Below are 24,175 nucleotides of genomic sequence, written 5' to 3'. Positions count from 1 at the left end.
CGTATATCCAAGTGTCGCAATGGAGCAAAATGAAGAGCTAAACTACTGATGAGGTTCAACGGTGATAAAAGTAAAAATAAATCTTTGCACTAGCCGCGAATCGAACGCGGGGCCCATCGATGGCAACGATGGATTTTACCACTAAACCACTAGTGCCTGCAATTAACCCGGAAAGGCTGCTTCCAAGGGCCGATGAATGAGTTGGTCTTTTCAAAAAATATATCGATGTTCCATTAGTGCGCAGTTGACCCACTCACTCATCGCTAAACTGTGTGACTCTCACCACTGCACTTAAACTGTAAGAATGAGTGGCAAAAAGGTCTCATCACTTATCGAGCGTGGGAAAGCTGATATATTTACTTTATTGAACAACTTAGCGCTCATTTGATACTCAGCTACCATACTAAGGGGTGTAGATGGAGGTGCATACCCATGTAGTACCTGTGAATCAGCTAGACATTAGAAGTGCCTGGGACAAAAGTAGTAAACATGACGCACCCAGCTTCTTAATGCTAATTATCCTAGGGGTACCCTGTGACTTAAAGTAGTGAACCGTAGATTGAACTGGACTTTGTCCGCGCTCAGAAAGGTTCCAACATGAGAATGCAGTAGATAACGCCCTAATAATAGACCGTGGCCTCAGGAATCTTCAGGGATCGCTGCATACTTATGATTCAGATGAGGAACTCGCCCGACGCAGAATCCCAAACCCAAGCAAGGGCAGAGAGGACTAAACCAGCTACTCCGCTGTATACAACCTTCGGAAAACGAAATACTCGGGAGGATTCGAAGCTACAGTCAGGCTCCAAAAGTCTGGGGACACTCCACTTTTACTACAGCGCTCTTTAGGGGACTGGGATTTTAATATGGCATGTCTCTATGAATATATAGGCTACAGGTATTAAAATAGAGTCATTTTGAAGCTTATAACCCGTAGATTAATATTTTGTAATATCGATCTTCTCAGGGGGACTTTGTTAGTGTCAGGGTACGGCTAGGCCGAAGGCAATAGTACAGAGTGATGGGGAGTAACGGGCGTCCCTCCTACGTAGCACCGGGTGGTCACTGGCGGTCTCAGGTAGGGGTGCCCACGGTGATGCATTGATCTCTGCTCCTTCCCTATCCTACTTCGAGATGGTCCTTATATAGATAGCTAGGCCGCCGCTTGGACCCGGCATAACAGCAGGGTCGGCGATGCCAAGGATCTTGACTCTCGTCATCCCAAAGCTTCACATAGATTGTAATCATGACTCGGGAGTCTTTTGTCCGAAACACCCCTCCGGCGCCCCACCGGTGTCTTGCGTTCAGTGTCCTGACACCCACTGGTGCCTATGGCATTCTGTTCTCTGACAGTTAGTAGGGTGAGAACTAACATAGTATTGTGGTGGATGTAACGCAGTCGCTAATAGAGCGAACCTACGTAGCAGCGTATGTATTTAGTCCAGCCATTAGGGCACGGTTTGACATACGGGAGCACTTGTAGAGGTACCGGGGGCTTCGAGCCTACGGCGTATTTAATAATAATAATATTAAAATAATATAATATTAAATACGCCGTAGGTGTTAACCCTCGGTACCTCTACAAGTACTCCCTTAAGGGGCTATAGATGATATAGCGGGCCCTTAAGCCGCGTCGGGCGGTTATACAGGTAAACTTGTAGCCAAACGACTACTAAACCTCCTGTCCCTCCCTAAGTCTGTGCTACAACCCCTGCCTGAACTACCGATAAGTGTGGTAATGTGGCACTTAAATTCGTCCTCAGGGGTGGGATGCTGCTGATGTGCAGAAGATGCTCGACTATTTTTTGTCGCGACAAGTCGTAGTATCTGCTAATTGGGGTTCTCGTCGAGCGTATACATCTCAACCATACGCTCAAGTGGATAGACCGTAACGTGGTCTAGACGCTCGCAAGAATCGCGGCGAGAGGGGGTCCGATAAGGGGTCGGATTAACGATTCGAATTCTGGACCGGCTGTCGAGTTATATTCCGCCGACGTAGTGCTTGACGGTCGACTGGCTAGGATGCTCGTAATCCTAAACTGCACCAATCTCCCTATTATCGCTAGGTAGGCGAAGTCAACAAGGTGGGCAGCGCGCCGTAAGGGTTGACTAAACCCCCTTGTGTGTCAGCTGCGGGATTCGAACCCGCGACTCGTCACCGACCCAAGTGGGCGAGGCTCAAATCGGGACTTATCTACCAGCGAAGTGACCAACTACACCAGCCGACATAATAATATTTTGTATACCAGCCGCGGGATTTAATAATAGCGCGGAGCCTATGCTCTAGAGTGTCGTATGTCACGACCTGGGTTGCATCGCATGGGTATAGACCTCGATTAGGTGCTATCGACCAAGATTCTACTCTAAGGAGCGAAGGAAAGAAGATGACAACTTAGGTTTGAGGGAGCGCGACTAAGTCATCCACGCTTGGCGGGGCTCCTACAAGGGTTATGATTGGCTTCCCACCTGGCACTGCCATGGCAGGTGTTCCAGCTGTACGTCACCTGGTTGTAGTGAGTCTGCGAGGGTTGACCGTCACATCGTATAGCTTCTTAATCAGCGCTGCCGGTACTGCCTTCCACGCTAACTGCAGCGCAGCTTTAAATTTCTCAATATTCAGCTAGTCTTTTTTAGGATAAAGAATTCAGGGCATTCCCTAGATAGATACCTCTTTAACCAGGCCCATACGTGCTCTATAGGGTTGAGATCTGGGGAATGCGCTGGCCAGTCTATTAGAGAAATAGCGTGCCGGCCGAACCACTCCATAGCTTACGCCGAGAGGTGTATCTTCGCATTATCTTGCTGAAAATGCTGCCAATCCTTATAAAATGGGAGTAAGCCCTACCTCAAGGCCTTAAGATAACGCCAGGTATTGTAGCCCTTCTGTCTCTTACCCTCCTCCTGGGGGGGTCGCTCCATCACGATCAGGTCGCTCTTCTTCCCTACTCCTCCCTCGACGTAGATCCCACCCCAGACCATAACCGAAATATTCGCTTTTACGTGTGCCTTAAGATTCACGAAGTCCTTATTATACTTCTCGCTCGGAAATCGGAAGACCCAGGCGGTCGGGGATGACGTAGAATTCTGTATAGAGGACTCGTCGGAGAAGATTACCTGTGGACTAGATTAGCGGGGGAACCCTCGGTACGCCGGAGGCTATACCGTCATCAATTCCTCCAGATTTTCGAGCTAATAAGTTGCAAATGCAAGGCGATCGGCTGCTAATTCTTTGGTGAGTGGTATGCGCTTAAGCGCACGCCATTTCTTCATATTAACGGCGCATAGGTACCTCCGAAGGGTACTCTTCGAAACCTTGCCACTCATAGATTGCATAAGCTCCTTATAAGTCCAATTTCGATTACGCTTGCATAATTGAACGAGGAAACGCTTACCCCGACGTGAAAATCTAGGGCGACGACCGCTTCGAGCTAGCGAATCGAAGTTATGGCGAGATTTCCAGGACACCAGGGATTTCGTGACGGTCGATCGGTGTACGTTAAAGAGGCTAGCCACGGTAGTCTGCGGGATACCGCACATAACTGCCGTTACCATGGCCGCCCGTTGGACTTGAGTATACTCACAGCCAGGCCGATGATCAGCCATTACTTGCTGCGCAAATTCGGTGAGATTCGGCCTCATTTTGATATAATTGTGGTGGTTAAAATGTTAGAGGGTGTAGGTGCGAAGTGCGCGAATTTTCGCGTTGGCGTAAAGTGTCCCCAGAGTTGTGGAGCCTGACTGTACATACTGAAGAACGCTAGGGGCATTTTCCTGTGTGTAAGCTGGTCCAAGATGCAGAAGCGTATCGTGGAGCATCCCGAAAAAGCATTGAGAGCCCAACAGGGCAAGACGGGCAGTTGTGTGACGAATGGGAGAAGCCCGACATCTTTGATGATATACGTGAATGCACTCAGTTCATCATCTCCCATTTGAAGTGGGTACGTAGGCAATCCAGTCAACAAATAATAACTTGAGTTGCGATTAACGGGAACAGGCCATTGACCAAGAACCACGCAAGACAGCCCTCGGGGGCTACTTTGATCCGTCTGCTTTCGGTGTACGTTATCCCGCTATTTGTATATATACTTGTTGTCTACTGTCCACTGTTGCCGCTGACTCAGTTTCACCGCAAAAAAGGAAAGCTTCTCAGATGAGACACATATCGACTAGCTTGAGGCTTAGTCCGATGGGGAGTTCGACATCATTACGCACCGGACTCGATAGAAAATCCGATGAGGAACAGCCAACGGGGCGAGCGGCCTCCCAGCTCGACAGAAATAACAATAAGGTTACGCGTCGAACAACATGACGTTGGATTATTAACACTGCCGCTTCAGTCGCAGAAGTCTAAAGGACCCAGCTCGGAATGGGCAGTTTCAAGACATCAGGATCAACCAAGCGGCTATTTAGGCGTAGTCGTTGGTGGCTGCTAGTTGCTGTGTCGTGGAAGAGTGCTGTCTTTGATATACAATATATACAGACATTATCCATTAAAGCTAACTACGTATATATGTAATTAATTGAGTAATAAACTGAACAACATCTAACGCATTCCCGGTTTGAAGTTGAGATACCTTTACCCTCTAGATAATCTATTTCTCTCAGTGCGGATAGCCTCATCGATCAAATAATGGTTGCCTTTACGCCCATTAAGGTAGCACATGTAGGTGACATCCTTGCGCTGCTCGCAGCGCACACTCTGGTATATACTGCTTAAGAAGTATTCTCTACACTCATGTTATAAAGACGGAGCCACCTGGAGCCAAACGGAACATGGAAGCATTTGGGGCCGAAGTTTACGTAGCACTGTCTCGAAGCGGGTAAATCAAGCCAGGATTCACTGGATATTTTCAATAGATGTGATTACCAAAATCTAGTATTTCTAAAGTTAAGAGAAAGAACGCGAACTTGGAAGCCTCTGTGTTGCACATGCGCATACGTAGCCAAGTCACGGCGTATGTATCGGACGGGTGACCTAGTGCGCCAACAGCCACACGGTACAAATGTCTGTGGGTCGCAAAAACTCGCAGGTCAAGATTCGTGGGCGGCGTTGTGAGACGTTTAAATCGAGCGACAGGTCTTCCGGTACGCTCGTGTTTCCCAAGCCGCCGTGATTCTTGATGAGACGACAGGAAAGCGCAATAAGCATCTGGTTGCTTTGCTGTCTCTGTGCAGGGTGGATGTCGACGTTGATGCGCCCGGCTCCGGCAACAATGAAACTGAATTGCACTTACTGGAAGACAAAGTCACTTCGCGAGCAGTGATAGCGTGGGCATCTTTCGGAATCCCAGCTTAGCTCCTCAAATTGCCTAGCACCGGTCGCCGAGACTCATAGCGAGCCAGCCAACGTACTGGAAACCCAGCTTCGGAACATATGGGCCAATGTGCTCAACATGGCGTCAGAGTTGATATCGACCAACACATCATTCATACTTCTGGGCGACGACTCTATCTCGGCTAGGCAAGTCATGGCCAGATGTCGCTCCGACGGGGTTGGATCGGTGGCGGTGCAGGACGTCCTCAAGACGAAAGGTTTTGCCGCGCTGGCTTCTCTGATCACGAACCGCCTGCAAGCTGACGGCAAATACCGTGAAAATCAAGTTGAAGAAACTGACCACTGCCCCTTCAGCCTCTCGCCGGTGCAGCAGTGGTTTCCCCCCATTTTCCAGGGGGCTCGGACGGTTCAACCAAAGCAGTATCCTGCAGCCCAGCCGGCGCGTCCTGCCTACAGACATGGCCAATGCCATCACCACAGTTGTCGACATACACTCGATGCTGCGAGCTCGTTTTCATCAGGACAGGAGTACGGGGGTTGGGGATCAAAGCATCGTCCCGAGGGAAGAAGTCCCCGGGTTCTTTGAGACGCACCATCCGCGAGGTACGGAGGAAATGGCTCCCATCATGAAAGCAACTGAGAAGAGGATCGACATTCGCCAGGGCCCAGTTTTCATCGCAGTCCTCCTCGAGATGGAAGGAAAACAGGATCTGCATTTGACCGCTCACCACCTTGTGGTAGATCTGGTGTCCTGGCGCATATCCTCTGGGATCTGGGAGACTTCCCTCAATGATTGCCAGCAGCTGCAAAAGCCACCATTGTCCTTCCAGGCTTGGCTCAAGAGCAGGAATGGTGTACAAAAGCCTCCCTGCAGTTATGATAACGACACCGAATTGGTCAAGGGGGAAGAAAATTTTTCGGAGTTCGGGGGGCTGGGTCAGAGAAAAATCACGTTTGGTGACGCCATGTCCCGCCAGTTCCGACTGTCAAAGGGGACAACTGAGACGTTGCTAACGTCTTCGTCGTCAAACAACGCTTACCGCGTCGAACCATAGGAACTTCTAATGACAGCCGTGACGCACTCATTCTATGAGTTTTCCAGGGCCGTGGCCCTCATCAGCTATTCACCGAAAGCCACGGGCGGGACCTTCGAACAAGCTATGGAGACGTCATGTGCGAGGCCGTTGGATGGTTCACAGCCTCGCATCAGGTAGTTCCGGAAGGACAATCTATGGAAATTTGGCAAACGGTGCGGCAGGTTAAAGACCAAGGCCGACTCCAGATGAACCCTGGAACGGACTACCTCCGCCAGTTCTTGGCTAACGCTGCGAACGTGGTGGCCTGCGATACCGTTGACAAGGGAAGAGGTAAATGTCGCCCGGAGATACTTTTCAACTTAAAATAAATCGGGAAAGAACTACAGTGATCAGAAGGAGTGAACGAAGAACACGTAGAGGGAAGGAACAGACATTGGGTTCACGAAACAGGGTGAAGTATACGCATATACAACGCTAAGGTAGGGCAGATGCCAGAGTTGATAGCTGTGTGGGGACTCTAGTGTCGTAGGTACATTTAATATCCATAGAATTGTTTTCAAGATATGGCCGGTTGTCAATGATGTTCGTTGTTTGGCCGCTGACTTAAGTAAAGGAACGTAAGTACTTCGGTACACGGTGCAAAGTCGCAGCTCCATACATTGGACCGACCCAAAGGAGTGCAACCGGGGTACGGGAGTCATGTGGAGATTACTCGGAGAGTTGTTTATTGAGGCTGGTGCCTGGTGCCTGAACTTTGCCTCATTCGTGCTTACTTTTTACACTAGTGTTATTTTCTCGTTGTTCATCAGGCCCATCGGATACGAAGTACTCGATCCCGTTGCAACGTTTCTGTTTTCAGCGGGCTAACGCTGGTGCGTATTAGTTCACCCACCAACAGTTACTGAGGAAAAAGCCGAGCTGTTGGTCATTTCGGGCTGTTCGCCCCGTCTCACTTGTGACTGTGAGGGGGTGCCTGTCCAGAGCTTCATGTGAGCAGACGTCTGATGCGTTTTGAGAATCAACATCTGCGATCATTCACAGCCAACAGGCAACGACGACATGAGAAGTGCTCATCAGAGGAGGTCGTAGCGTTCGGGCAATAGGTGCGAGACTGGCACCCTCTTGAAAGAGCCTACCTTACCGGGCACACCCACTTTCACACGATTGCTTTCTCTATTGGCATCACTAGGGCGCGTAGGGCGCAGAATGGTGGTATCCAACTGATATGCATGGGATATTGGAGTAGGGCATCGCATGCTTCCAGGCACAGCTGCGTTTCCTTACTGCTTGACACCAGCGCAGGAATGAAGGAAAAGGATAAATGCATTTAGACATACTCGCACACGACGTCAACAGCTCATCATCATGGGCATAGCCATGTCGGCAACCAGTGATGATCTTTTCCTCTAGTTCCAAATTCTCCATCGAACAAGCTCACTCTGCAGCATCGGAATTGGACAAGATCTCCTGGCCAAGATGTGGTCAGTGTTCTCGGATTGCTTCCCGACGCTGAGGCGGCCCCTGGCTGGGAATCCAGATTTCCCAATTAGAAAAGGGCTGGTCTACTTGGCATTTCTCTATAGTACCCGTCTACCTATTTTGGCGACTAGTCATCAGCTCATCCATACTCCTCTAGTCTGTGGTGGACCTGGTTGCTGAGGGAGACGCTATTCCTGTTCCTAGGATTTGATATCACCAATATTGACTGTGGCGTTCCTAGCGTGAGCTGCACAACTAGAATAGCCGGAACGACCGCACAACGACCAGCTCCCCATTGTGAGCTTACCGCCGCCCAGTGGAAAATACGGCAACGGGCATGGGTTTAGTAGGCGCCTCGTCTGTGCAGGGCATAGGCTAACTACACTGGACTTTGTTTTAGTCGGGGGTAATGACCTACGCCCAATTCGGGGTGCATGGTCGTGAACTGGATGGGACGAATGTTCTTATTATACCTGCCGCCTTTCTCTTTCTCGACTTGCCTTCCCTCTCTTTTATCCCCATCTCCAGCTTGTTGAGTCGTTAATACGCGGTCTGATAGCCAGCCGTTGCGACCGTTTGGTTTGCGTCCTTTTATTGTTCTCGTTGATCACTACACTCATTACCTACCGGTTTCGGCCACTTCACTACCTTTTTTGTCTATAATAATCGTAATCACTCATTCAAATGCATTTCACAAGATCACTTGCTGCGGCCGCGCTCTCGGCCGCCCCGGTCCTGGCCACAAAGTCTTACAAGGTTAACACCTATTGGGCAAGTCACACTCATCAAGAATAGTCTCCAATTTGGTTGCTGACAGTTGGGAACAGGGACAAGCAGGTGTTGGTGACACCCTCGGCCAGTACTGTGAATCGACTTCCATCGACTACATTACCCTTGGCTTCGTGAACAACTCACCTGAACACGGAAATGGCACTCATTACCCAGGAACCAACTTCGCTGCACACTGCGCGGCCGATGTCTATGTCAAAAATGGTCAGAACTCGAAGCTCCTCAGCGGTTGTTCGTTCATCAAGGACGACATCAAGAAGTGCCAGACCCTAGGCAAGAAGGTTCTGCTCTCGATTGGTGGTGAGATGAACTGGCAAAGCGACTACTCCGTATCTTCGGTTGCCGAAGGCGAGTACTTTGCCCAATTCATGTTCGAGGCTTTCGGCCCTTTCCAGTCTGGCTATGAAGGCCCCCGACCATTCGATATCGGCGAGTACGACCATACCTGTGTTGATGGTTTTGACTTTGATATTAAGACCAAGTTTGGTACGTTGTCATTTCTGTGTAACAACATGGACCTGCTTGCAATGGCCCTGCAGAGACCGTTGACCATTCCCTTTCTAGTGCAAACCACTAACATACCGAGTAGCTGACCAGCAACCCTACATCGCAATGATTAACAAGTTGCGTGAGCTTATCAACAACTATGATGAGGACATCATCCTCACCGCCGCGCCTCAATGCCCCCTGTCCACCCAGTACTTCCAGATGGACAGCATCCTGGCTGAGGCCCAATTCGACAAGATCTGGATCCAGTTCTACAACAACGAGGGCTGCGACGCAACGACCGAGGCCTTCAACTACGATGACTGGGAGACTTTCATCGAGACCACTGCCAACAAAGACGCGGAGCTTTACATCGGTCTTCCGGGATCCCCCAATGCTGCCGCCTCCGGGTATATCACGCCTGAAGCGGCAAAGACCCTTATCTGCGACTACCGCTCCAAGGCACACTTTGGTGGTGTTATGCTGCGGGATGCATACTACGCGTCGCAGAATATTAAGGATAGCAAGACTTGTAAGCAACCGTCGAATGCGCTAACGTCCTACTGCGATTTCCAGAAGGCACTGCCTGTGGAACCGATTTAGAAGCCCCCGTTCAACCCCCCGAATTCCTAATTACGTATTAATTACTAATTCCTATTTCTAAACAGACTACGACTCAATTCACGAGGCTCTTCAGTATGGCGCATGCGATGGTGATGCTATTAGCAGTTCATCCTACGTTGTGTCTTCGACGACTTCGTCCAACAGCAGCTCGCATGCCTCCTCTACCGTGAGTGAGACATATTCCGGCACCTCAAATGCATCATCGACTGAGCGCACCACGTCTTACCCCATCTCATCAACAACATTGTCCGCTCCGTTCCCGACCATCACCGTACCTCCATACAGGAATTCGTCGTTCAGCATCCGCACCCGTACCTACACCAGCAGCTCAACCAGCTCTGATGATAACGACGATTACTGCACGGATGATTGTGACGATGAAACAACTGCCTACTCCGTTACTACGACGTACAGCTACCCGGCGACTGAGAGTTTGAGCAGTAGCTCCTACGCTATCACGAGTAGCACTACCGCCCCGGAGACGACCTCTAACACGTTGTCATACGGTGCTACCCCGACCATCACTGGCGACTCGCTTCCTGAGGACGAGACTTCAAGCTCATATACCATGTCGGAGACCTCGAGCTATTCTGCCACTACTACCTATGGTGCTTCGGAGACCACCACATATGGTATCTCTGAGACCACGACTTACGGTGCTTCGGAGACTTCCACATATGGTATCTCTGAGACTACGACGTACGGTGCTTCGGAAACTTCCGCATATGGTATCTCTGAGACCACGACTTACGGTGCTTCGGAGACTTCCACACATGGTATCTCTGAGACCACAACGTACGGTGCTTCGGAGACCACCACATATGGTATCTCTGAGACCACGACTTACGGTGCTTCGGATACCTTCACATATGGTATCTCTGAGACTACGACGTACGGTGCTTCGGAAACTTCCGCATATGGTATCTCTGAGACCACGACTTACGGTGCTTCGGAGACTTCCACACATGGTATCTCTGAGACCACAACGTACGGTGCTTCAGAAACTTCCGCATATGGTATCTCTGAGACCACGACGTACGGTGCTTCGGAGACCACATATGGTATCTCTGAGACTACGACGTACGGTGCTTCGGAAACTTCCGAATATAGTATCTCTGAGACCACAACATACGGCGCGTCAGAAACTTCCGCATATGGTATCTCTGAGACTACGACGTACGGTGCTTCGGATACCTTCACATATGGTATCTCTGAGACTACGACGTACGGTGCTTCGGATACCTTCACATATGGTATGTCTGAGACCACGAAGTACGGTGCTTCGGAGACTTCCGTATATGATATGTCTGAGACCATGACGTACGGTGCTTCGGAGACTACATCCTACCAGGCTTCCGTAATAGGAACAGCATCGGCTACGGAGTACACAACGAGCACCGTCTACACCACTAGGGTATATACCGTGACTTCCTGCGCACCAACTGTGACCAACTGTCCAGGAAAGGGAGGCGTCGTCACCGAGACGATCCCTCTCTACGTCACCATGTGTCCCGTCACCGCTACGCAAAATCCAACTTCAGTAGCTGTCCCCTTGACCACCAGCACTGTCTACTCGACCGAGATTAGCACTGTAACCGCGTGCCCGCCCTCAGTGACCAACTGCCCCATCGGATCCGTCACCACGGAAATCATCTCGTACATCACCGTCTGCCCCGTGACCGAGACAGAGAAGACTCATCCTAAGCCTACCGCATCCGCGACGACGTACCGAGCTGGCGGAAACGGTAGCTCTGGATCCGGCCCAACCAAAGAAATCATCGAGATCACGAAGACCGTCTCTCCGGTTACCACTTACCCGGCCGGTGGAAACGGGGTTTCTGAATCCACCCTCAGCCCCAGCACTGTCATTTCGGAAACCTACCCCGCTGGCGGCCCTGACTTTGATTCAGGCTCCGGCCTCAAGCCCACCACCACCACCAGCACCTCAATAACGGAAGCTTTCGGCGTCTATCCCAGCAGCACACCCTCCGACTTCTTCACCACTCTCACCGTACCCGTCTACGCCACAAGCAAGACAAACAGCACCGGCGGCGCCGCTTCGACTACGGGCAAGGACTCGTACATGCCGTCAACTATACTGAGTAGCAGCATGTCAAGGGAGAGTAGTGATAAGTCGGCGAGCGCTACCGCGCCTGTTGTCACTGCCGGGGCTGGTCGGACCTCAGCGTTCAGCTCATGCGCTGTGATGATTGCTGTTCTGGCTCTGGCTGTGTAACTTGGTTCTGTCCGGAGGGGTGAATTTTTGAGATAATTAAGTTGCTTGGTTTTATAGCGGTTTTGACAGCACCGTTACAAGCGTGATGATGAAACGGACACACTATAAAGCCCCGCCCTTGGTCTATAGTATTTAGTTTTAATGGATATAATAGGTTTCTCGCATGGCATGGCTACATCGGCGTTAATACGACCAACTAGAAAGTCCCAGGATTACCGTAGAGAGCACCGATTCGGACAACTGTCCATGAGCCAATCACGCCAAAACCATATAGGGTACTCCACAAGACGACAAAAACCACACAAGTTCCATCAGATAGCAAGATAGTGTAGTTATCACCTAGCCTAATCTCCTATCCCTGTGCACCTCCAGGTTTGGGTTGACCATACTGGATCCAGTGGGTAGCGAAGTAGACCACGACGTTCTCACGTCACATCTGTCTACAAGATGCATGATCTTTGCCTAACCTAATCTCCAATGCGGCATGGTCCTTGCCAGCCAAGCTTGGTCAATATTCCCTGATATGCCCGTCCTTAGCGTCGGTCGGCGTCCTTGGCAAGATTGTGAAGACTAATGTCTCCGCGGATGGGGGACAGCGGCACAATCCTGTCTCCCGCTGCCTCGCTGTGAGTCCCTGCGGTGCCATCGGCAATGCGGACTGGACCGCTACTTGCGACCTGGTGGGCGTCCGCGGCGGAAGAAGCGGCCAACTTGCTGCGTTTCTTCTTGCCTCGGAGCTCATCCAGATGCTCAAAATATCCATCGGGGACCGGCGTGACGTATTTGCCACAGAATACTCCCACTTCGAAATTCTTGGGGCCGTCTTCCGGTGAACACTCAGCACATGCTTCTTCGAGGTCTTTCAGATCCTGGTAGAAGACCTGCGGGAACAGATTAGCATTTGACATAATTTGAATGCCAAGCTAGCATCAGGAGGTCCTTGTCAAGTCTCAAGGCACTTCTTCCCAAAATAGACCTCGTTGGGCAGTTTTTGTCTTCGTGATAGGCTAGGAAGGGGCATTGGACGACAGTTAGGGGGACATACTTCCTCAGCACCAATCTCTTTGGCTATAGCCTGGCGGTTCCGGTCAGTTGCAATCAGGTCGGATTTTGCCGCCAAATCGACTGCATAAAAAGTAAGTAATTGTCACTGTGAGGTGGGGATGAGAAATTAGATATTCCGAGGTTGCATACTTCCAAAAATATGAGGGAACCGAATCGGCGGCGCGCAACTAGCAAAGTAGACCTTTCTCGCCCCTGCCTCCCTGGCCATCGTCACGATCTCTCTACTTGTAGTACCTCGGACAACTAGCTCATATTAGTGTCATGTACCAGAGCCCAATAATGATTACCTTTCCATTTAGGAAAAGGTTTCGGGTAAGTCAAAAGTGGTGGACATACTTGAGTCGTCAACCAGAAGGACACATCGCCCCTCGAACTCGTCCAGAACAGGGCTGAGCTTCTTCCGGACACCTTTCGTACGTTCTTCTTGGCCGGGCACTGTAGGAAACAGGTTAGCCATCACTACTTCAAGGTCAAGTACAAAAATAAGTTAGCGGCCCCGAGGCATGTTGAAAGAGCGGAAGCTCTTAACCAGCCACCGTGACGGAGTTCTCCACGAAATCCTAGAGAAACAGAGGACCAGATCATTTAGAATGTGACTTACTGATGAAGGTTCGGAATATATAACGATTCTTCACGAAGCCCTGACAATATGGCTTGCCCAAACTCTCAGCAACACATGCAGCAGAGGTGTTCGCAGTCTCTGGAATAGGGATCACCGCATCAATCTCCTTGATGGCCTCTTCACCAAGAAGCTCTCGAATTTTGTTCGCTAGCTTGTAGCCCATCACCTGACGACTCTTGTGCACAGAGATTCCGTCCATGATAGAGTCGGGACGGCCGAAATACACTGTGATAGCCCATATTAGCCTTCATTCGCTTTGGAAGTTGTGTCGAAGAGATTCTTGAAGCCGCGTACCGTACTCGAAGATGCTACACGAACGAGAGTTAGCTTAAGCTTCAGGGAGAATCGAGGAGGTGGTCATGGGCTCTTAGCCTTACTCTAAGAGCAAAGGCGCGCAAAAAAGCCACTATGAATTTTTGTTCTAGGGACAGGCTTGAGAGCCAAAGAGGCTGAGTGTTGCTTACTCTGGAGTGTAACTGAGAGCCGGTTGCACCTGTCGGAAGACTGGTCGTCCGCCCTTTTGGATGAAGACGGCCTCGCCTGGTTTGATATCTCGGAACTTTCCAAATCCAAGCTGACGTAGTGCGATAGATTCGCTTGCCATCATGTAGTCGATTGCGCCAGGTAAAGTCGCAGATGGGCGTTCGCCAATAATGAGAGGTCTGATGCCCCAGGAATCGCGGAAGCCCAAAACGCCAAAGCCAGCTATCATAGCGGTACATGCCCAGGCTCCCTTGCATCGTCCATACATGCCTTCTCTGACGTTAGTTAAAAGGCTACACGGTAGAGCACAAGCAGCAATGAGACTCACGTGAGAGTGCGTTGAACAAATCGTTCTCGTTAACACGAGCCTTTCCAGTGTGGTTCAGTTCTATGAAACAGAGTCAGCATTCAAAGTTTGACCAGTGAGCCGACCAACAATGGCAATTAGCTCACGTGGGAATACGTACCGCTCGCGAAGATGTTGAGCATGAGTTCACTGTCACTATCAGTGTTGATGTGCCGGTGTGCCTCCTCGTCAAGGAATGCGCGTAATTCCGGCGCGTTGATCAGGTTGCCATTGTGCGCAAGGGTTATGCCATAGGGCGAATTGACGTAAAAAGGCTGAGCCTCAGCACTACTCAGTGTCAGGGAATACTCTACAAACGGCTAGAGCAGCACATAAAGGAATGTACACCGTCCAGGGGTGAACAGTCCACATCGGGAATAGAGTTTAATAGGCGCGCTTACCTTGAGCTGGTGCCTGCAGTTGGGTACCGCTATTTGGCAACCAAAGTCAGCAATTTCTGCTTTGCGGCATTTGCGTTGTATGCCATATCATGAGGGCAGTAAGACTCAGACCCGGTTGGGTTAAAAAAAGGGGGAGAGGAAGGAGGGTGGGGTGGTGGGTTGAAGCCAAACCAGGGGAGCACAGATTATACGAACCAAATGGCCAAGTCCCATAGAGCCCAGCAAATGCTCAACACTTTTGCCGTTCTGGAACACATCCTCTGCTCGACTATTCCAACGAGACTTAGCAACAATTTCATTGTGGGTGCTTGTAATGCTCGGCGGTCTCAGGGACACTCTCGTCAGGGTTTTGCGAGACCCCTGCTCCTGAGACAGACGGAAAATATTTGCGACTGGAGAAGTTCCTCACCCATTGCCCTTGCATTGATAGATGCGGCCTCCAGCAGCGCATGTGGCTATACCGCAAGCTGGCAGATGATCGAGTTAGTTAGGTCGGGTCAAACCAGCGGAGGTTTCATCGGTAGGGTCCAGTGTGCTTGAAGTATGTGACTAGGCTAGAGGTCCATGCCTAGTCCTACCAGGGAATCTCTTTTCCTTCCTCAGCGCATCAACGATGTACGTTGGACCCTGCTCGAAGCTCACACTTGCTGTTTGGGCAATTGGAAAAAGGGACATATAGCTTGAAGACATACCATCTTGGCCTCGGTCTAGTTGATTCTCAGTGTTAGTACCTATTACTTGTATCTTGACTGCTTTTTACACAGTATATCACCCCTGGGACGCGACAAGTAGGGATAATTAATAAGGACACCGAGAGTGACGAACGCTGTAGGAAATATAATGCGTTGTGGAGATCCACGGCAGCCGGGACATCATCACCGATATGCCCAAGGATCAGGGCGATAATGCCACACATCTTCCGAGCCTGATGACAGTGGTTAGCTGTGCTCCGTACAGTTATGGCAATATAGACAGAATCGAGACGAAGGTAGGTCAGAGATGGTTAAGTATCCGCAGCATAATCTAGGCAGTCGAACATTTGAAAATAAACAGTGCTCATCATGAAATGGCAACGCAAATACTCCTCAGGATGTATGGATGAGCGTCTTTGCAGTATTGTGTCATTGCTCGTAACCACAAGCCCTCGCTGGTCTGATGGGATTCCAAGGGCCTGGGACGGGCTAACATCATGACCGTGGCCTCATGATAGTCCATAGATACATCGAGAGGAGTATGCGAGCACAGAAACTGGAAACAAGGCCATGCTTACCTTCTCTGATTGTAATGCGACAGTAACGCCAATGGCCAGGAATGGCGGATGGTGTAGCTGGGTTGTAAAGCTGGCAGTGATAGCTGCTGTCGAAGTCGAACAGTCAAATTCGTTGCAGCAGTGGTGAAGGACGACGATGAGTTGTGACAAGGAGTGCCTAGAATTCGCGGGGTAGTGGGATAGCTTCACGTCAGAATTCACGATCGAGGCAAAATAGTCGTCTCCGATAAGGATAAGCACCACGGCAGGTAATAATTTGGCTGAATGGTGGGGTGGACCAGAATAAGTGTGAACTGACTCAAGGCACACGTCTTGATTTGAAATTCACTCGAAGAGAAAAGAGTGCATATGCACTACAATAAGGAGGATATCTATGCAATACAAACATCATGGCTAACTAGTTTTCATCTGAGGAAATTTCGAATCTTGCTGACCAACTGGTTAATGTAGAGAAAAATTTAAAGTGGAGGATGATTGGTGCTGATCAGAAAATTCAAGTGAGCCGGATAAAGTAATTCTCCGAAACTTCGTTTTCATATGGAATTATACTTCGTACTTCCCATGAGCAAGCAAGTCTTTTTCGTGAATAGTGAAAGAACTGGCTTTCGTCAGCCTGAACCCTTCAAATTAAATCAACAATCATAAATCCACGATGCACATTGGGATTATCAAGCATGCTTGCCTCTTCCAATCCCCCAATTCCTTCTAGTGAAGAGGCTCGCGATATCGGAAGCAGCAAAAGGCGCCTCAACCTGACTTCCGCGGTTTAGCCATTTGCAACTTCCGAGGTCTACTGCCAAGGTTATTCAACTTTACAGGTAGGTATTGGGCGAGAACTGAGCTATAACTATGGAAGGCAACTGTTAAAGTTATTGCCTCCTATCAGAAAACATTGCAGGATTTAGTGATACCCGAGTGCGTACTTACATATCATGAGTGACGCTATATTGTCACCTGTAGGTAGTCGGTCATTTCGGTGTTAGCTACCTGTGTACTACCTATATACCTCGTACACAGTGTCTAGATCTCAGTGACAGGCATTAGCCAAAGCTCTTCCAAGTAAGTAGCTGGAAAAATAAATGGCACAGCGCAAGATAAATAACACGGGATTAGCGATATTCGAGTGTAGTCAACTCACCTGGGTTCGCCGTTTGGACTTTTATGGTCTTCGTCAGCAACCAAGCTAACCTAGCTGCTTTCGGTGTAGCGGGCCACGCAGGGATTAGTGTTTGTTTAAGCATGAGCTAATCGCCCATAAGCAACGTTAGTGCATCGCAATCCAGAATTGGAGCATTACACATTGCCACGAGCAAAAACGGTCGTAAGTACGCCATTCTGAGTAATAGACTATACGTACTATTTCATATTTGAAAGTAAAGGGATAGAGCTATAGAATAAGTTTTATCTTATCAACTTCGGATTAAAGGTAAGTCATTACCTTCCAATCATCTGCCATTGCTCCAAGATCTCGCCCGATTACCCTAGAAGCCCTACCAGAGGTCTATAGATGACACCCTTCATTCTTCTCCCCTCCATTTTCGTCATTTCCATGTTATTGCTTTCTATACACGATACACGACATCAAGTTTGTCATTCTACAGAAGCTTCTAAGTAAATTTTTTCACTTTATCATCCCCAGAGTCACGGACACAGTCAAATCCACCATTGCACTTGATACCTTCACATATCCACGACCAAAGGCCGCTTAGAATTAACAAAATCCATAAAACGGATCAAGAACACAATGTCCAATGCTTTTTCTCATGCAAAATTCACACCTCATTGGTCAGGTACCCGCGGGCACTCTAACCATGGTTGAGCACTTACCAAAGCTTCAGTTTCGCTGATAGGTATGATCCGAGGTTCTCTCGCTTTGGAACTCTCCATGTGTTGAACGAGAACCGTATCAAGCCCAGCTCGGGCTTCCCGACTCATCCCCACCGCGATTTCGAGATTTTCAACTACATGATCTCAGGAGAACTCACTCGTCGCGATTCTATGCTGAAAAAAGTGCCGAAGGCGGAGAAAGTGATTCTTTTCTACCCCATGTGCCGTGGTGATGTCCAGTTTACAACTGGCGGCACTGGAATCGCGCACTCTGAGTACAACGAGCATCGGAAGGATCCAGTCCACTTTCTTCAGATCTGAGCTATCCCATGGAAGCGCGGGCTGCCGCCGAGATACCACACTCGGCGCTTTGATGAGGATGAAAAGGGGAAGGCATTTTTCCCCATCCTGAGTCCAATGAAAGGCGGCCGCGAGGCCTCGATTGAGGAAGAGAACAACGCAGAACCCTCAATCGCGAGAACAATTCCCATCTATGCAGAAATTCCAGTGGACGGTTGGTGACAGGGCTACCGAAACAACAAGAGGAAAGTATTCGTCCATCTTCCAATGACCAAGGCCGGCAAGGCCGTAATTTGGTTGGACGGCAGAGAATATTTTCCCAGGGATGGCGGTGGAGTATTGATAGAGTGAATGCTGGGTACAATTGGGTATTGAAAGTGTAGGCGAGGTTGAAGCTGAAGTCATTGTACTTGACATAGCATAGAGCACTCGAATTCCTGATTTCTTCTATAGATGGTTTCACAAGGCGTTGTTAGGTCATGCATTGTAAATTTGTTTGTTCAAAGTTGGTACTCATTTGCATATTCTTTACACATCAAAAGAACCATTGGATGTCAATAGTTGTTTACTTACAAAATCAAAACTACTTGTGGCATTTACATACTTCACATAGGCTTATCTTTTCAATATTCCACTTCAATGATTCTCCCGGAATTATTGGGCCTGTATCTGGTGATTGGAACGGGGAGCATTGTTTCAAAGTGCAGACTGGATGGAGATCGGCCAAACCCACAAACAGACTTGCGTTCTCAAATATTGTTATGTGTTCAGGTTATTTGAGGTTGGTACTTATCAATTATTTAAGCCCCTGGGCTTACTGAGACAGGTTTTGAACAAGAGGAAGCTGCGGTTCATTTGATGTCTGAAGGAAGGAGCAAGCCTCAACATCTGAATCCACTAAAGCCCAAATACTTTGGCTCAGATAATTTCGCCCTGCGCTCTTTCCTTGCCAAGTATCACCACTACAAGGAAATCGCCAACTTTGTACATCTTAACAGAGGCATTTATTCACTAGGTATTCATGAAGTTGTTGCTTGAATTTTCTCCTTCTTTTTCCTTTTGTGCAAATCAGCCATTCACTATCTGTTTGTTCTCAAATTGCAAGGCAGATTCTGATTCACTGTCTAACTCTGGACAAGGAAGTCATGAACCACAGACATTGTGTGAGAAAGTATCTTTAATATTATTTTCTTACTATTGAGGAGCCGCTGATTGAGCTCAGTATTCCTCTTGGGCATCACAAGTTCGTTGTCGACAAATTCTCGCTTTACAGGAAAATTCACTGGAGCCTGCAAGCCCATCGTATCGTCGAGTCTACTCTACGAACTTGAATTGAGAACTCCCCAAGCAGCCATTGACCAACCACTCCTATTCTAAAAGTTGTCGGCCCTACCTTGTCGCCTTATGAAGAAGTCGCCAGTCAGTCACTGACCAACCCTCATTCTGGAGTCGTTGACTTCGCCTTATCACCACTTGTTACATATTCGCTGAGTAGTCTTCAATCAACCTCTATTTAGGAGTTTGTGGATCAGTAATTATCATCCTCACGATGCAGACTCGTGCTGCTGCCAGGAGGGCAGCCGAGGCTGTACCAGTTTCATCATCAACGTCACCACACACAGAGATACGCTCGCAGGTTGAGGAGGCCCTCCAGTCACCTCTCGCTCCGCCACCATCTGCACCATCTGCTAAGTTGAGCACTGACAGCATTGCTGTCATTATCAGAAGTGAAGTCAGTGTAGGCTCACCACAGATTATCGGACCCAAGCGGAAGCGAGTTTGCAAGATGCCTTCTGAGCCTATCCGAGGTGGTTGGGATATATTGCCTCATAACCTTGGTCGACTCTGGACGCCTGGCACTGCCAATACATCCATAGGTGCATTGGTCAGCCCCCCAACCGGTAAATCAAGTGTTAACACGGAGGCTCCTATCATAGAGTCAAAAGTGGAGGTCATGACGAATGACATACTGGCAAATACGACCATTACCTCAGTTGATGCGACTGAAGAGTCTCAGGGGGGACAAACACAATATGGTCTGCGATCCAGAAACGTCAAAACATTGGTGGATCAGTCTCTAGTCTCCGCCACAGTCACCAGTGAGACCCAAACCGAGGTGAACAACCTGGAGATTGAGCAACCACGAAAAAAACGCCGAAGAGACGTGGCGAGCATAGTGGTTAAGACCGAAAATAAGCCATCTAATGATGCCAATGAGCCCGACGCTCAAAGTGGGCAATTGAGGCCAAAGAGACAAAGCAGGAAAAGCAAGGACAACCCGTACGGCCTGATTCCTGGAGAGACACCTTATCCGGACTGGGAGGGCCCGAGTGCAGAACAGTGTGAACAAGTCTATCGTGTCTTGGCTGACATACACGCCGATGTCCCTTCATTGCCCCCGGAAACAATCCCGGCTCCATCACTCGAGGTCGCTGGATGCGGGGAGGTGCCGTCTGTTCTAGATGGGCTCATCCGAACCGTCTTGAGCGGTTCAGTAACATTTGAGGCAGCCGATAAAATGTTGCAGGCCTTGGTGAAGAAGTTTGGCATACTTGAGGAAGGTGTCGGAAAAGGCAGTGTCAACTGGAACAAGGTCAGAACTGCGTCTTACGGAGAGCTATTTGAGCAGCTCAAGGACGGTGGCTTAGGAAGAATCAAGTCCAAGCACATTCAAGCAATCTTGAACATGGTTTACGAGGAGAATATGGAACGCCGGGCAGCATTTCTTGAGGAAAAGAAAACTGGCGTCGAGACGGACATTGCTGGGGCATCTGATAAGACGGAAGGTCAGAAGAATCTGGAGATCCTGAAGACAGATCAGGAGATCCTGTCCTTGGACCATATGCACGGCATGACAAAAGACGAAGCAATGCGACACCTTGTCAGGTATCCTGGAGTCGGTGTGAAGACAGCTGCATGCGTCACACTCTTCTCTCTACAGAAGCCATGCTTCGCAGTGGACACTCATGTATATCGCATGTCGAAGTGGTTACGATGGGTACCGGAGAAGACCAATGAAGACAACACATTCCATCATCTGGAGGTTCGATGTCCAGACCACCTCAAGTATGGTCTACACCAGCTGTTTATCCGCCATGGCAAGACCTGCCACAGATGCAATGACAAGAGCTTCACTGGGACCAAAGCCTGGAATAAAACAATTTGTCCCCTTGAAGATCTCCTCGATCGCTATACCAAGAAAGAAGTCAAGCCAAAGGAGACCGCGGTGAAGAAGGGCCAGGTTAAGAAGACCAAAGACGATGAAAATGGCGAAGTTGAGGATGCTGGAGAGAATGTGGAGGACAATCAAGGAAGCTATTAAAGTCTTGATTTCCCACCGGAAAGGGCAGCAGGGAAATGTGGCAATATTTGCTTTGGTTGTGGTTTCACATGGAGGTCTGAGGAGACTGCGTTAATTTCCGTGCGCCGGTCCAGAATTCGAATCGTTAATCCGACCCCTTATCGGACCCCCTCTCGCCGCGATTCTTGCGAGCGTCTAGACCACGTTACGGTCTATCCACTTGAGCGTATGGTTGAGATGTATACGCTCGACGAGAACCCCAATTAGCAGATACTACGACTTGTCGCGACAAAAAATAGTCGAGCATCTTCTGCACATCAGCAGCATCCCACCCCTGAGGACGAATTTAAGTGCCACATTGCCACACTTATCGGTAGTTCAGGCAGGGGTTGTAGCACAGACTTAGGAGGGACAGGAGGTTTAGTAGTCGTTTGGCTACAAGTTTACCTGTATAACCGCCCGACGCGGCTTAAGGGCCCGCTATATCATCTATAGCCCCTTAAGGGAGTACCGAGGGTTAACACCTACGGCGTATTTAATATTATTTATTTAATTTCCGTGCGCAAAGATTTGTGGTATTCACGTTGAGTTCTTTATTCCAGTAAATGGTCTGAGATTGGGCTCCGAGGTACCTATATAGCTTGACAATCCCGCCTCTCATATCTAAGGTCAATTCTTAACCTAGCGTTGTTGGGTGCTCAAGTGATGGGTAGAAGTCTGCTGTCTTATCATCGTACAGGCAGTCGGTCTCTTTTGCCAATACTCAGAGCTTATCGATAGCGCTAGGAGGCCCGGACAACAGGCTAGCGCGGCGTAGTGAAATGCCAAAAATGCTTTACGCGTCTACCCTTGCTGCAGTACGAAGTGAGTGCATCACCATTGCTCGTCTTCGACACTATCCTGGGCTCAACCTCACCACAGCATGGCTTTCAGATGTTGAGCCTTTCCATCCTTTTGTTCTAGTAATTGGAAGACCCAAAGGCCCACATACGCGGATTTCCTTTTTCATTTCTATTTTCCTTCGACGGGCTCTCGATCTTTACCCGTACCAACGCATCCAGAACCTTGACGCTTCATTGCGACCCGAACCGTAGGAGCAGTCTAGCTTCCGCGATTCGCTCTGCAGCTGCTTCGTTCTTGCCTGGAAAATTTTATGAATTTCCCCCGTATCAGACGCTCCTTCTGCCATAGGCAACTGGCCAAGGAAACGGTGCACCTGCAAGCTCGACCGGACCTTTCAGCCAGTCCACCCCAGCCGACCTGCGCAAAGCAATTCCGACGAGGACAACAACCTTGACGAACACGTCGGATACTACATCAGTCTGCTGCCTGGCCTCGAATATTTTGCCCTCTTAACCTGACCGAGATGCTGCGTTGCATCGCGAACCGAAACTACAATGGCGGACGCTTCAGATATTGAGCAGGTGCTAGGGCATGCTTGCAACGAATTTCTCACTTTATCCCAAGAGATTCACCTATTATGCCCCAAGGTTTCGGACGATGACGAGGAAGACTACGATGATGCAGAGGAGCCTGGGGATATTGGTGTTGCCGCCAAACATAGCAGAATTGAAGATGGCAAGAAGCGAGTAGACCTCGTCTATCGTTGTTCTCTGATACTGGGCTTTCCCAGGGAAACTGCCGCGGAGCTATACGACGAATTTGAAAAACGTACCACTACGTTTCTCACCACGTGTGCGGGCTGTGTTCGTAATTGGCATCGAAACCGGAAGCATTTCTTGAAAGAGCTATCAGAGTACGTTCACAACGCTCTTAACTCTCGATATTCCGGCACTTAGGTATTCTAACTATGTTCGGCAGGACCCAGCCAGATGCTGCTGTAACCCAGATGGAAGCTGTGCTCCTTGAGTTTGACTCGAACCGAATCTCGGCAGGCCTGCAAAGTGCCACTGACTTCATAAATGCCCATAATGGCATGGTTGACCAGAAGACATTCATCGAAGAGGAACACGCGGAGATGCTGATCGCTCTTTATGAGGCATTATGCTGCATTTCGTATCTAAGCCAGCCATCAAACCGCGTCAATTTCAACATTGTGTTCGAGAAGGTGCAAGAGAGGCGGGTCTTGAGGTTGGGCGAGGTCTTGCCAACAATGACCCATTTCCTCTTTGAAGAAGACAAGGTCCGGTACACCTTTGCGAGGACGGCATGGTCACGTATGCCTCGCGTTAGTACCGACGACTTCGAATGGGCAGTGAAAGACAGTCTGCAAGATGCTCTACAGAGAACAGCCATGACGACAATTACCACCCAGCAATCTCAGCACTTTTGGGAAGGATTAGTACTCATCCTGAAAACCCTGGGGCAAGACATTTTCGTTCCATCTCTAGGAGCATTGGATGCCCATACCAACATATACCAGGCTATGTTAAATCACATGGCCCTCAATTCCGAGTCGAATCTGGCTGTGGTGTTAAAGGTCTTTTGCATCATCCTCCGGAAAGGACCTCGGGGCCTATGGGGGACTTTCGCCAATTACTCCCCTGTATCCGTTGCCGAACAGGTCTTTGGAAGCCCAGCCTTCAGGCGGTTGCTTAATCAGACTCGGGAGTACTCGATATCGATGCCCGAGGATGATACGATTGGCGGACCTGTGGCCATTGCTTGGGTGAA

The 24,175-nt window shown here is 49.3% G+C and overlaps 6 protein-coding genes and 2 non-coding genes across 8 annotated transcripts; 5 read left to right on the top strand and 3 right to left on the bottom strand.

Moving 5' to 3' along the window:
* Positions 1 to 85: 85 nt before the first annotated feature.
* BCR38DRAFT_t252 lies at positions 86 to 156 on the bottom strand. The gene has a single exon. It is a non-coding gene; the product is annotated as a tRNA-Gly (tRNA).
* Positions 157 to 2,124: 1,968 nt separating this feature from the next.
* Positions 2,125 to 2,227, bottom strand: BCR38DRAFT_t251. Its single transcript has one exon. It is a non-coding gene; the product is annotated as a tRNA-Thr (tRNA).
* Positions 2,228 to 3,148: 921 nt separating this feature from the next.
* On the top strand, positions 3,149 to 4,206 carry BCR38DRAFT_41633 (uncharacterized protein). The gene is made up of 5 exons (XM_040859094.1): positions 3,149 to 3,622; positions 3,680 to 3,708; positions 3,762 to 3,938; positions 3,995 to 4,057; positions 4,138 to 4,206. The coding sequence occupies exons 1-5, from the start codon at positions 3,445 to 3,447 to the stop codon at positions 4,168 to 4,170; spliced, it is 480 nt and encodes a 159-aa protein (XP_040712802.1). The 5' UTR covers positions 3,149 to 3,444; the 3' UTR covers positions 4,171 to 4,206.
* Positions 4,207 to 5,393: 1,187 nt separating this feature from the next.
* On the top strand, positions 5,394 to 6,330 carry BCR38DRAFT_487635 (uncharacterized protein; the record flags this gene model as incomplete). The annotated part of the gene is made up of 2 exons (XM_040864179.1): positions 5,394 to 5,589; positions 5,630 to 6,330. 2 exons carry the CDS (start codon positions 5,394 to 5,396, stop codon positions 6,328 to 6,330), a joined length of 897 nt encoding a protein of 298 aa, XP_040712801.1.
* Positions 6,331 to 8,193: 1,863 nt separating this feature from the next.
* On the top strand, positions 8,194 to 10,947 carry BCR38DRAFT_374061 (glycoside hydrolase superfamily; the record flags this gene model as incomplete). The annotated part of the gene is made up of 5 exons (XM_040857319.1): positions 8,194 to 8,562; positions 8,619 to 9,066; positions 9,170 to 9,598; positions 9,735 to 10,497; positions 10,831 to 10,947. Coding segments are annotated over exons 1-5 (1,842 nt in total), but the record flags the coding sequence as incomplete, so codon positions are not given.
* A 1,695-nt stretch (positions 10,948 to 12,642) lies between these two features.
* On the bottom strand, positions 12,643 to 15,759 carry BCR38DRAFT_298527 (amidophosphoribosyltransferase; the record flags this gene model as incomplete). The annotated part of the gene is made up of 14 exons (XM_040854525.1): positions 12,643 to 12,807; positions 12,972 to 13,051; positions 13,121 to 13,234; positions 13,328 to 13,426; positions 13,593 to 13,838; positions 13,908 to 13,921; positions 14,078 to 14,366; positions 14,425 to 14,484; positions 14,564 to 14,730; positions 14,844 to 14,872; positions 15,039 to 15,111; positions 15,253 to 15,310; positions 15,536 to 15,550; positions 15,669 to 15,759. Coding segments are annotated over 14 exons (1,500 nt in total), but the record flags the coding sequence as incomplete, so codon positions are not given.
* A 2,098-nt stretch (positions 15,760 to 17,857) lies between these two features.
* Positions 17,858 to 18,591, top strand: BCR38DRAFT_459628 (RmlC-like cupin domain-containing protein; the record flags this gene model as incomplete). Its single annotated transcript, XM_040862309.1, has 4 exons — positions 17,858 to 17,898; positions 17,934 to 18,240; positions 18,277 to 18,454; positions 18,491 to 18,591. The coding sequence occupies 4 exons, from the start codon at positions 17,858 to 17,860 to the stop codon at positions 18,589 to 18,591; spliced, it is 627 nt and encodes a 208-aa protein (XP_040712798.1).
* Positions 18,592 to 20,500: 1,909 nt separating this feature from the next.
* Positions 20,501 to 21,445, top strand: BCR38DRAFT_312429 (DNA glycosylase; the record flags this gene model as incomplete). Its single annotated transcript, XM_040854665.1, has 1 exon — positions 20,501 to 21,445. A coding segment is annotated over one exon (945 nt), but the record flags the coding sequence as incomplete, so codon positions are not given.
* Positions 21,446 to 24,175: the final 2,730 nt, after the last annotated feature.

Source organism: Pseudomassariella vexata (genome assembly GCF_002105095.1).
Source record: "Pseudomassariella vexata strain CBS 129021 chromosome Unknown BCR38scaffold_11, whole genome shotgun sequence".
Taxonomy (NCBI): domain Eukaryota; kingdom Fungi; phylum Ascomycota; class Sordariomycetes; order Amphisphaeriales; family Pseudomassariaceae; genus Pseudomassariella; species Pseudomassariella vexata.
This window is presented reverse-complemented; position numbering and strand designations above follow the sequence as displayed.

Excerpts from the sequence above, each read along its gene's own strand:
- BCR38DRAFT_41633 (XM_040859094.1), top strand. The coding sequence starts at position 3,445 with ATGGCGAGATTTCCAGGACACCAGGGATTTCGTGACGGTCGATCGGTG. Across the intron at positions 3,623-3,679 it reads TTACTTGCTGCGCAAATTCG|GTGCGAAGTGCGCGAATTTT; the intron begins GTGAGATTCGGC and ends TAGAGGGTGTAG. Across the intron at positions 4,058-4,137 it reads TTGATCCGTCTGCTTTCGGT|GAAAGCTTCTCAGATGAGAC; the intron begins GTACGTTATCCC and ends ACCGCAAAAAAG.